Below are 13,462 nucleotides of genomic sequence, written 5' to 3' on the forward strand. Positions count from 1 at the left end.
TATGACGTGCCCCCATCAGCAGTCTACATCATGTAGGGGGATGGTTCGTTGCTTTAAACACCACTTTTTCTCAATGACCTATTATATCGGCACGTGGTTTGACGAAAAACTAAGGCATAATATATTTCAACAGATACTTTGGTTCTCTCAGATTTTCAGCTTCCGACATATTAATTACTGGCAGCAACACTTGATAGCCCACTGTCAGGCAAAATAAGATTTTTACCATCTCTTTTCAGTGAAAAAAAACCCCATAGGAATCCACTTCACGCATCAAAACTTTGATCTGCAAAATGTCAATTCCTGTCCGTAAAATCGAAGGATGAAAAAAGTTAAACCGCCTCTGGACCATATATATAAATAAAAAAAACACAAAGTCAATACAATTGAAAACATTAACAATTAAGAACATTGTTAACAACTTAGAAAAAGATACCTTAATGACAAACAGTCCTGATAAACAAACTGGTCAATGTCTTTTCCCGTTTAATGTTCACTCATTTGCAAGAAACAGAGGAATTGGGGCCATGCATGACTGACGGGCAGGGGGGCGAGGGACAATGGTGCATAATATGAATAAAGATCAGCAGTTCATAGGAATCATAGGAAGAACAGTATAATAAACAGGAAAATACAAATGCATATCAGGTTACGAAATTTGACTCGGCATGCAAGTCTTACACACACACCAAGCGTGACGCTGATCACACACTCAATGCACACTGATCCCATACTTCTCCACACACGATGATCACACTCTCCTCCATACACGCTAATCATACACTCGACGCATGTTGAACGCATTCCTCCACACAGGCTAGTCACACACACCAAGCACGACACTTATTACACACTAAACGCACACACACTGGACACACGCAGATCACACACTCAACTCAATCTGATCGTAATCAGACAGAGGCAGGTCAACTGATCGGGTCAGTTTAGGATAGATACATCAGACAGGTTCTCTGGTGGTATACGCACAAGATCCATTTGTTTCCCATCCACAAAAAAGTGGTGTAGGACTTCATTTCCTTATCGTCTTGCAAATGATATAGCAGAAGACTACATTTTCCTATCATCTTGCAAAAAGTGTTGAACAAATCTTCATTTCTTTAAGGTCTTTCAAAAGGGATGGCAGAAGGCTACATAGATTTGTATGCCACCTCAAAAAATAAAGTGCAACAGAGGGCAGCAGTCCTTCACTGACTCATGAAGGGCTACATTCACTAACTGGCTCATGAAAGGCTACATTCAAAACCTCCATTTCAATCATCAAGACATTCTCTCACTACCACAAGCATCACATCAGACATCCACAAACCTTTCTCTCTCTTTTCACATTGAACACTGATATCCTAAAATCTATCTCTCTGTCTCTCTCTCTCTTTCTCATGCATCATAATATCACTCATTCAAAAATCTCTCTCTCACATGCATGACAATATAACACACCAAAAATCAACGGGAGTTTCCTCCAGTGTGCACACTCCACACCCCAATTCCAGCACACTTCCAGCAGTCACTCCAGAATATTTACACTACCACACAATCAATACAAGAACACCACAAGTGGGCTCTTCTGTCACCTCTAAAAGTAAAAGCAAGCGTTATTACGCCGCCATCAACACAATTTAAATAATTCAGGGGGAAGGCTTCCAACTCTGCCTGTCCGAGCGAAACCAGGCTGAGAGGGATACATCCCAGCAGAAAGACTGAAATACCCACCATAATAAATTTCTCCCCGCACTCAGGAATTGAACTCGGGCCTCCTGCATGCGACAGTGGAGAGCATAGCCTGCTACACCACAAACACCAGTTCTGTCACCTCCGTGTCAAAAACAAAGTTCGGCATCCCAGTTCTCCCCACCTGCAGCAGTCTGTGGCACCAACTGAACTATCATTGCTCCTTTCCTATCACGCATCCGTCGTCCCTACCTCTTCTCCTTCTTTCCTATCACCCATCTATCGTCTTTATCTCTCCTCCTACGTGGATGGTTGACTGGAATTATGGTGTAGTTTGCTCCTTCTTACTTCTTTCTCATCAAAAGCAAACATTATCGTCCTCATCTCTCCTTTTATTTGTATGTCATTACTCTCTAGTAACATTTCTAATCTTTGGCACTTATATGACCTATTTGTGCTGAAAGTCTGCAAGTGCCATAAAACCTAACTGGTAAAACTAACATTTCCTTCTAATAAAACTGGGCACAAAAATAACTGTACAATAACAGAATATCTTTTACGTAAGGTCTTCATTTTATGGAGGGTGGTTGGAGGATGCCATTGGTAGGTCCTTCTTTTCTCTCCTCTCCTCCCCCCGTTTTAGTCTGTCTTTTTCAACATCACTAAAGGACCGTTATTGACTGAGAGTACAGCTCTGTGAAACCCCACCTCAACAGACAAGCCAGTTGAGCAAGGCTGCTGTAAGCCTGTGGAATTTTCCTACAAGAGCTAAGCAGCTTCCACATACGTACTCACAGCACCAAAAAAAAACCTTCCATGAAAAACCATCTGTTGCAAAGTATCCAGCCAGTAGGACAGCAATTTAGACCTATTAGTACCGCACTTTCTGAGACACTTGAATAAACACAAGAACCTTGAACTGATAAAATTGAAGGCCAATGAGGCAGGGGTAAATCCACAGCAACTTACACAAAGCCTAAACAGATGGGTGAGGAGGAAACATGAGGATAATACAGCTTTTCTGAATGCATCCGAGCAAAGGAATGAATGGGGAACCATGACTGCTGATGTTTGTCGCAGATCTGACACTCAGTGATGATGAGTACCATACAGTTGTCAAACTATTTACATTTGGGTCTTCATTATGCGCATAAATTTCAGTGAAATCCCAACTGGTTAAAGGTGCTACAACAATCCCCACCTGCTTCCGTCACAAACACAAATAAAACTTTGTTATTGTTAGACAATGTCACCACTTCTCTGAAACCAGGAATGCCACTACGATTGTGTGAGAATACCTGAAAATTTATGAGGCTGCATTTGCAAACAAAAAGACACTTTATAGACACAACTAGTATGAAGTAAAACAGAAAACAAAATTCTTAGAATAATACCTGTTCTCCGGGAGAAATAAAAGAAATAGTGGGGAAAAGTAAAGTGCTTGCTTTCCCCCCAAATTTGTCACAAGAAATTACCAGCCTACATCACAAGTAGCATGGCGTTACTGCCTCTATCAGCACAAAACTCCATGGTACTTCCAGAGCTGAAGTGAAATTGACTCTGCAATTTCATGATAATTTTAACCTATACAGTAAAATCAATGCTTCTCAGGTAGCTGAGAATGTTTCAGAATTCCTATAAAGTCGGTTGGGGGGTGATGATAAACTGTAAAACGCTCACCATTACTATCACTATCATTAAACTGATGAGAACCAGCCAAACGATCAAGTCCCTTATAAACACAGGGTCACAACACAAAACCAACAGATATCGGACGGGACAGCTTCTGGATGAGCGAGTGACCACCCGTGGAGCGACCCCTGAACAAGACAAATTCACTCGTCTTCAATCCAAAAACTGATGCAGCATTGTTGCGATCAAAGAAGGCACACCAGTGTCTCAAATTATCTACTGCCTTATGTCTTATTGTCATACTGTACGTGCCATTGCAAAACATTTCTCCTGAAGACGCTGGCAACTAGCAATGTCCCACCATGTTAGAAATGAATTGTCACATTATGCTTTACGACATACCACACATTACACTACCAGCCAAATCTCCAAAACGAAGGATAAGCCCATCTTTCCTTGTCTTCCAATTTCTTTCATTTCAGCATTGCTCCGACTAAAACAGAATAAAAACACAAGCCTGTAACATTTGCCTGCTCAATAAACCCTCTGCACATTAACCAACATACTGTTTATCATCTTTTCTAACACATTCTGCCGAGAGCCACCAAGAGAGATGTAACCTTGGACAAAAGGAAGACCAAAGAGAATAAATGGCAGCAAACAGTGCCATCGAAGTGATTATTCCCGTCTACCCAGCAACAACATAAAGAAAGCCCACCCCTCCAATAAAAACTGCATCGTTTAGAACACTGTGGGTGAGTACTTACATCACACTCCAAGCCCTTTTCAACACAACTTGGGGCTGGCAATTTTTCCTCTGTTATTTGCATATCAATTCCTTTCATAGAAAGGCATACGCAAAAACAATATATATATATATATACGTAATATGCATTTAAAAACAAATCCAGATATTTAGAGACGACAGATTGCCTATCCCCAAGCAGTATTTCTTTGTTGCTGAGAAAAACCCATCAGATTTGATTTGTTGTTAAGATACATAAACCCTGAGAAGAGAGTAGTTTCAAACCGTTCAGTCCAGTCCTCGAGGCGTCACAGATACCAGGAGATATATATCTCGTATAATATATCTATATATACAATATTTTGTCAAATCCAGGAACAGAGTCGACCAAGGCGGCGTGGGCGGATAGCTACAGATACCGAGAGGCCACCAGATCCTCCACTGTGCCCGAGCTCCACGACATTAGCTGGTCCTACAAAAGGAAGAAAGAGAACAAAAGGGAAAGTTAGAGACCACCTTCAGCTAGCCTGCTCAAGCCGTGCTGCACTTTACGCTGAGTGAGACTGATCAATGCTTTACTTTTCTTTGGGGGGGGGGGGGGGGGGGAGTTCTAGTAAGAGTTTTACGGCACTAGCAACACAATAAGGTCATATAAGTGCCGAAGATTAGAGGTGTAACAAGAGAGTAACAAACCAACTGGTTTCTCAACATCCGATCAGAGACACCAAACACTGTAACATCAGATTCCATAACCACAATCACATCAGGTGCGACTGGTTTTTTGTGTAGTGTTTGTGATAAGTCAACAATGTCCTCTCTCTCAAATGTTCGATTGCCTAATCTGGGACAGTTTAAGTTTTAGTTGTAGTACGAGTTTTACGGCACTTGCACCACAATTAGGTCATATAAAAGCCGAAGATTAGAGGTGTTACAAGAGAGTAACAAACATAAAAAAAGAGGGAGGAGAGACAAGGACGATAGATGTTTGATAGGAAAAAAGGAGCAAACCACACCAGAACACCCACCAACCGCCCGCAATCTGGAACAGTTTGGGGAAATTCTGGACAGTTGACTAGTCTGCAAAAATTAGTTGGAGAATACAACAACTTGAGCTGACAATCAGGAGAAAAAAAAAACATCAACAAGGAAATTACCTGTGGCAGGTACAGGCACAGACTGCGCAGTTTGTAAACCATCACTTTGTTTTTGGTGGTCTGGGGAAAGAGAAAAAATTTTTATAATTAAAATGTTCATATAAATACAAAATCAAACTGATAATGGGAAAACCTTAGGTACCTGGATATCTATGATTACAGTGTGGTATATACCTTCAAAGACACTGAAATGAACGGGAATTTGTTAACACTTTGTCAACCTAATGTTTACCTTACTCCTGGATTCGGCACTTTCCTAGGAGCAAAGTGGCACTGACTGACAACAAGGACTCAAGGCAAAGAGGATGCTAAAGTTAGACATCTGCACGTGACTTAATGACATGGACTGTCCATCCAGGTCTGGCAGTTATTCTCCCCTTATACAACGGGATGGTTGGCAGTGAGTTGGGATAGCCGAAATTTTTAAAAATCAGAATCGGGGGTATTAGGAATGTTTTTTTCGTAAAATTTAATAAAAATCGTGACAATTCCGCAAACCTCATAATAATGGGCAGCCCTGGTGTTCTAGTCTGCTGGGATGTTGTATCCCTCTCAGCCGAGGTTGGCCACCTTCTAAATGATCTTCAGTTTTATTAAGAGTTTTACAGCACTTGCAACACAATAATAAAATATAAGTGCTAAAGATTAGAAGTGTTACAAGAGAGAAACAAACACAAAAAAGAAGGAAGAGAGGCAAGGACGATAAATGTTTGATAAGAAAAAAGGAGCAAACCACACTTGAGCACCCACCAACCACCAACCTAAATAATCTAAACTGTGCCAATGGGGACATAAAAACACATTTTAAAATATTAACTCAAAATAAAAATTAAAAATAAACATTATAAGTTCACAGCCATAAACCAAGGCATCAGTGCTTACTTGCAAATGATGCTTGTCCACAAACAAGAACACTGTCTGATCAGGGTTGGTGACGATAAGCCCATTCTTCTCCCGCACTGTCAGCAACCGCATCAGTTGTCGCTCGTAGTCGTCACTTCCAAAGGAATACTCGGCCTGAGAAAGATAAGTCCATTACTCAAGAGATATACAGGCCTAATCTCTTAAAGGTTCTGAGTGCTGTAAAATGCAGCATTATTAATCAACTTAACTGACAAATAAAAAGACAAAAAAAGCACATCGTGAGACCATTTAATAAGACACACACACACGCATGCACACACAAACACACACACCAACTCCCAGACACATACACATTTCACATACAAAATTTTAATGTATATTTGCCTTTCTGGAATCTAGACCTACATCTCGCGACCTCAGTGCTTTCTTGTCGCATCCTTATTTTTTTTCACATTGAAAATGTGACTTCTTCCTATGCTCACTCTTTGTTATGAACTGTTTCCACTGTTTAAAAAAAAGGGCGATACGACAAGAAAGCACTGCGGTCGCGATCTGCTGCTTTATCATCATCGATTATATTGGGTGCAAAACAACTTCTTCCAAATCACTTTCATTATCAGATTCACTGTCACCTGAGTCACTGACATCAACACTTATGTTCAACATTATAGTTGATGGGCTAACAATCACAGACTGAAGACAGTTGATAGCCACTGTAACAGTCAACAAAAACTTTCCAGTTTCACTTTTGCGAATGCTGCGTCTGGTTGATTCTAGTCACAAATAATAATTTGTGAGGCGTGCTGACAAAATGAGTTACTTCTCTCAATGCACAAAAGGAGATCAAATCGAAACTAGGGTCAAATTTGTAGATTTTCTTTTTATGCCATATACTTTTAGTACAACATGCCTTTTATTATTTCATACTTATAAATTGTAAAAACTTCACCTTTGAGAGAGATGTATCTATGAATTAACACCCCCCCCCCCCTCCCCCCCAAAAGAAAGTTTTCTTACACATAACGGAACGACTTTTAACACCAATGATTCAGGTCTTTTATTCTGAACTCTTTTACTAATCAAAACTCACACTCAAGGGCTTGAAAGGTGCCTCTTCTCCCTTCCAGCGTGAATACAAGTGGCATTGGATATTCTCTATGTCATTCCTGGGCCACAAGAAGAAATCCAGTTGACTTATACACCCAATAACATCCTGAAAAAAAAAAGCAACAACAGTTTAGCCATTTCACCTCTTTTTTTTACTAAACGACCAAAACACACAGCCAGATCCACAATTGCAATATGTGTAAATTTACTCTTCTGCATTTTCAAGGCACTTTATTTAAACTTAAATATGATGAAACACACTCTGACCACACAAACAGAAATGGCCAGGAATAAGCAAAACAAGACGACCCAGGAATATATTTTTTTTTTTTTTAAATAGTAGAGGGTTTTACGGTGCTCGCAACTGCATTTAAGGTTTTATGAGCGCCAAGGGGTGGGTGTCCACAGAGAAATCTTTACAGGGAATCAGGCTTACTGCTCACCTCTCTAGCTTCAACAGCACAAGGTCTGCTTCGACTATCAAAGCAACCCAAAATAACAGGTCACAAGAGAGTGACAAACATACAAAAGAAGTAGAGGAAAATGACAATAGTAAGGATCAGGAAAGAAAAGGCAGCAGTTCCCTGTTGTAGATCAGGCACAGTTATGAGCGTGACATGAATCAGCCCATTATTACAATTCTACTATGCTTGAACGAGAAATGTCCCCCCTTTGGGAATGGCCTAAAGACACATCAGTCAGTGGCACTGCCCCGGGGGGTACCCAGGAATAAGTAAAACAAGAACGTTCTATATTTTTTTAAAAGAACAATTCACATAATCCTGTAAACAGAAATCAGATCAACTAACAGAACTGCCAATTGCAAACTATGACAATGACACCCTCCAACCACCCATCCAAAACAACATAACTAACACCACAGTTCATCAATTACGAAAAAGAACAAGAAGCTACCAGTGTTCTTGCATTATAAAATGTAACTCCACGCATCTATTTATACCATAATAAGAAATTGCAATTTGCAACATGCCACTCAACAAACAGTGAAAGTAAGCAGGCAAGCTGAATACATAAAACATTGTAAACACACACACACAAATATCGAGACATTATAAGAAAAGTACAACAAACCCGTCTCATTGGCTGCCACCTGTGAGCATGAAACTGTACAACGTCTTTATCGATGAGCTCTCGAGAGCTTTCGTATGAGTAAGAGTCGTTCTGGAATAACAGAGACAAAAGAAACAAAACTATGACAAACCAACAGAGATATAACAAGATAAAATATTTATTTATATATTTACGCCTACTTCATGATTTTATAAATTCTATATTTTGAATTCCATGCTTTCCTAAAAAAGTTGAATGGTCTTCATATTACAAACTACAGCAGACTTTGAAACAAAATTCCTTACACAATGCATTGCAACCTCACTTAACATGAAATCTGCTTAACGCCACTAACAAATTCTCTGGCCCCATGAAGTTTGCCTTATTATCAGGATTTTACAGCATGTTATGCAGGAGCAAGCCGAAACATTCATGTCCGCTTTGGGAAAAAGATGGCATATTAATTATAGAAAAGACTGGACAGAATTATAAGATATTTTGCATTACACGAACTACAAAACAAGAATTGTACGATATTTGACAGGAGAACTGATTAAGGCCTAAAAAGAACACGATAAACGTGTTGAAGCTTGCGTTTTAAAAAAAAGGAGAAAAAATAGAAACGCATACCGCTTTCACTCATAGTGTCTGGGAAGATTGTAGCAATGCCAATGAAAATTTAATTTTTCGCTTTAGCCTGAGAAAGAGTTTTCAATTCTAAGAATTATGCTTTTTGAATTTTAAGAATCGGTTCATGAATAAAAAAGGTATGGGGTTGCAAAGGTCGGCAAAATATGGATGACCCACATGAAAATACTCCTAAAAGTGGACCACGCAGTAGCATTTATAATCTGTAAGAAAATCGACGATATATCTCAGTAATTAAATTGGAGTGAAGGAAAGAAACTGGTCTACCCAATGTGTTTTTGGGTGGAGAAATCATTTCTGCAGTCAGATTTACTAACAATTTCATAGTTATTTTGTTATAAACAAATTGTTCACATACATTTCGATTTTGCGAAAAAGGGGTGTCGGGATGAGAGCATTTTATTTATAAATAGCATCGTATCACAACATGGGATCTTTAAGAATATGTTGGAAGCATGACTAAATAATGGCAAAGCCTTCTTTGATGACTAGACCATGCCAAACATAAAATATAATTTAATTTAATCTAGCAAGCCGTACAATTTTTTAAAAACTTTTTCCCCGTTGAGACGCAAACACCCCGAGGCGAGATAAGCTTGCCTCGGAATATCCCCATTATGACATTACAGGGGAACAATGAACGGGAATAGTCATGCGGGGATTTGTAAGTCACATACATTTGCCTAGGGAGTGAGGGGAAAATGGCCAGATGCCGCGTGAAGCCGCTTTGGACAGGGGGGGTAGTGGTACATTTATGATAAATTCTAAACAACTACTTGACACAGAACGTTCAAATTTGAGGACACTATAGAGGAAAGATAGACCTCTTACCATCTTGACGTTGAATATCAAACTCCTTATAGTTTTCTGTGTGCCCGATACGAAAGTGTTTCCGACACCAACGGTATAGGTTAATTTATGTGTGTAGAAACTTCAACATCCACGTATATCATTAGTTTGCCCTATTTTCTGATTAGTTTGTTTGTTTGTTTAGTATAGGGTTTTACGGCGCTCGCAACTGCATAAGGTCATATGAGCGCGCGGGATACACCTAATACTTTTTCGTTGGTAGGAAATTTTGAATTTTGCCCGGGTGGCGGCCGAAGCCTACTCTTATCGATTTTAGACCACCAAGGGATCTTTAACGTGCGCAACTTGCACACGGGCCCTCCGAGATTTTTCGCCCTTGTCCGAGAAGGCTAGGTGTAGATCTTTCCTACCGGAAGATCAGGGGTGTGGCAGAAAGACAGCAGTTAGGAGGAGCCAGGGAGTAGCAGTAGAAAGGCTGCAGAAAGAGTCAGGAGCCCAGAGGAGGGGGCAAAGGGGGTGAGGGGGTGGGGGCAGAAAGTGGAAATGAAAGCAGACAACAGAACATTGTTAGAGATCAGGAAAGGATGTGAAAGGAGACAATTTTAGAGAAGAAAATTTTTTTTGGTCGCTACCCGGAATCGAACCCGGGACCTTTGAATGAGAGGCCAACACCTTAACCTCTAGGCCACGAGAGCCCCTCTGATTGGTGGCCAAGTATTATTCACATTGGTCCAGAAATAGCGCAGAACGAGTTTGAGAAAGTTAGTCACTTACGTTCCGACCCGATCCAAAAATTAACCCGCTAACGGGGACCCAAATTTCGCTGAATATGGAATTGAGCTGGGTATATTTGTGCATGGGTGTGTCTATGTGTGGGTGAGGGGGAGGGAGATGCTGTCGATACACTTTTAATTTTTCTTCAACAAAAATTCATCATTTCTTATGCAAACAAAAAAGCGCACGTGCAACTCCTGTACAGTAAAAAAAAAAAAAAATTATGACGAGAACTCTACCTTGACTCCTTGCAAAATGCTGTGTTCGTAGTTGTTTGTCATTACAGGTAGGACTTCTGCAACTTCAAACAGGGCACTTTTCTTTTTCTGAAAAAAAATGCGTTTTGATTAAAATATAATTATCAAAAGTGACAAAAGTGGCAGAAAACAAATCAAGATGACATATATATATTCTATATAATGTATACAGCTTGATTCATCAATGCAGCATTATATTTACCACTGTATATTATATTTCAAAGCTTAAAATTTCCAAGGCCCACACCCCACCTCTTTGTCTTTTTTATTGACACTATCATACAAAGACTCATTTTCAGGTGGCTCTTGTCGCCTAGAGGTTAAGGTGTTGGCCTCTCATTCAAAGGTCCCGGGTTCGAATCCCGGTAGCGGCTGAAAAATTTTCTTCTCTAAAATTGTCTCCTTTCACCTCCTTTCCTGCTCTCTAGCAATATTCTTTCGTCTGCTTTTGTCTCCTCTTTCTGCCCTCACCCCCTCACCTCCTTTGCCCCCTCCTCTGGGCTCGACTCTTTCTGCAACCTTTCTACTGCTACCCCTTGACTCCTTCTTACAGTTGTCTTTCTGCCACACCCCTGACCTTCTGGTAGGAAAGATCTACACCTAGCCTTCTCGGACAAGGGTGAAAAATCTCAGAGGGCCCATGTGCAAGTTGCGCACATTAAAGATCCCTTGGTGATCTAAAATCGATAAGAGTAGGCTTCGGCCGCCACCCGCGCAAAATTCGAAATTTCCTACAACTAAAAGTATTTATGTGTGTCCCGCGCGCTCATATGACCTTATGCAGTTGCGAGCGCCGTAAAACACCAAAAAAAAAAAAAACAAAAAAAAACTTGTTTTCACTGAGGGCATGTTACATTTCTGCTTCATGCATACTTCACATTTTTAAACCATCATAAAAGTACAAAATTTACAGAAAAACAATTACAAAGGGAAAAATGTTGGCCTACCTGAGCAAAGAGGCTGATCTAGTCTAGAGCCAGACACACCATGCTACTCTATTACAACCGTACTATAATTCATGCCATATAATATGATTATCTTCACCACTGACCACTCCCTGTAATTAAACTTAAAATTTATAGTGGTAAAATTTTTGCTCCTCTAGGCCTACTGCCCACCTGCTTCAAACAAAAAAATTAATTAGTTGAGAGCAATCAGCATCATGTCAAAAAAGCGTCACTTAGTATAGAGATCTAGATCTAGTAAGAGAGTAAACTAAAATAATAATTAGCTTGACCTTGAACAGACGAGATTCGCCTTTGCCTAGGACTCTCCCAAGCACTGTTCAAGGTTTTACAACCTGCGAGTGTGAGAAGTTTGACAACACAACCCTGCAAGCTACATAAAATTTATAAATGAGAGCTCAAACAAATAGAAACTAGAATCTTAGCATTAATAGCTCGTTAACTCAATTTACTTCTCTATAGCCTAGAGGACTTCCGTAACGAGCGACCACTATGAATCTATGTCTATGATGAAGAATCTATGTCTATGATGATCCGAGACAGAGCAGAATTGAGGGCTAGGGGGTAGGGGTAGGGGTAGGGGTAGGGGTAGGGTTAGGCCTCTTCTTTATCGTGTTTGATGGGGTGGTCGCTCATTACGGAAGTCCTTCCTTGATTTAGATTTAGATTCTAGGTACCCATCTGCAAATTGAACCTTCAGAATGTTTTAATAAGATTTGATTTCTATCCTCAAGTCAGTCCTACCTCATCTTTGAAGTGAAATGATATGTACATCTTGAAGTCAAACTGATCTGCAAGAGATTCCCTCTTCTTTCGTAGGTTGTTTCTCAATCTGCTTACAGCAGCATTTTTTCTTTCCACTGGATCTCCCATATTTTGTGTACTCAGAAAAGAATTAGCTCCAGATTACAAGAATTCCTTTTCAATCCTTGAGGCTGCACATGAGACTGCAATAAATATAAAACTTGTGACGTGAGACTTGTCGTTTGTCGGGACCAACTTCTGACTTCCGAAAGGCCGGGATCACCAGTGACACCAGGACATTGAGCAATTGATTATGCTTCCACGTACTAGTATTTACAACATTTCTATAAATATATTACCCTCCTAATTGTTACAGTCTTCCCTATGATGTGGTATCATTACAGTCACATGGGGTTTCACTGGGCAGCTCGAGCAAACCAGTGTTGGTTCTATGATGAGCCAAGCACACATACTCAGACACAACGGACCATTCAGAAAGGGTGGAAACCATTGTCACCGCTTTATTTCTAGATGTTTGGGGTGGTGTATTGCTCAGCAAATGCGGAACATGTAGACATGGCATGGTGACAAGTTCCCCTTGAAAACAATTCACCAGCAACTCCAATAAAATATGGTAGGAAGACGACTCAGTAGAGAAGTAGGCTGTTTCAGCTTTCCCACAATAACAAGATGGCGTAATCAATCGGATGTCGTAATCAAGAGGACATAACTCCTAATGACAACAAGCAATGCATGACTTTTCTACGACGCTTTGAGACTGCTCTCGTGAATCCAATGTTTACGTATCGTGTATAAGAATAGTAGCTTTTTAAATAAAAGAACTATACTCGTGAAAATCGCATTTTCTTTTTTCCTTCTTTTTAAAAAATATCCCCAAATGCAGCCTATAAGACGCGCTTGGAAAGTATGTCTTCTAGATCTAGATCTAAGTGCACATTGTACTTTTATTATTATAATTTTGTTGTTACAGTAGTCTCCGCC

The 13,462-nt window shown here is 40.1% G+C and overlaps 1 protein-coding gene across 1 annotated transcript; it reads right to left on the bottom strand.

Moving 5' to 3' along the window:
- Positions 1-414: 414 nt before the first annotated feature.
- On the bottom strand, positions 415-13,202 carry LOC101848203 (uncharacterized protein C6orf62 homolog). Its single transcript, XM_005098388.3, has 7 exons — positions 12,461-13,202; positions 10,734-10,820; positions 8,284-8,373; positions 7,175-7,297; positions 6,103-6,237; positions 5,221-5,280; positions 415-4,538 (listed from the first exon to the last, which is right to left on the bottom strand). Exons 1-7 carry the CDS (start codon positions 12,587-12,589, stop codon positions 4,476-4,478), a joined length of 687 nt encoding a protein of 228 aa, XP_005098445.1. The 5' UTR covers positions 12,590-13,202; the 3' UTR covers positions 415-4,475.
- Positions 13,203-13,462: the final 260 nt, after the last annotated feature.

Source organism: Aplysia californica, unplaced genomic scaffold (genome assembly GCF_000002075.1).
Source record: "Aplysia californica isolate F4 #8 unplaced genomic scaffold, AplCal3.0 scaffold00181, whole genome shotgun sequence".
Lineage (NCBI taxonomy): Eukaryota > Metazoa > Mollusca > Gastropoda > Aplysiida > Aplysiidae > Aplysia > Aplysia californica.

What these genes read in the sequence shown, in the direction of transcription:
- LOC101848203 (XM_005098388.3), bottom strand. Translation starts at nt 12,589, where the DNA reads ATGGGAGATCCAGTGGAAAGAAAAAATGCTGCTGTAAGCAGATTGAGA. An exon ending in GGTGGCAGCCAATGAGACGG is followed by an intron (nt 7,298 to 8,283) that starts GTTTGTTGTACT and finishes TTTTTTTTTCAG; the next exon opens with GATGTTATTGGGTGTATAAG. An exon ending in TGTGCCTGTACCTGCCACAG is followed by an intron (nt 4,539 to 5,220) that starts GTAATTTCCTTG and finishes TTCCTTTTGTAG; the next exon opens with GACCAGCTAATGTCGTGGAG.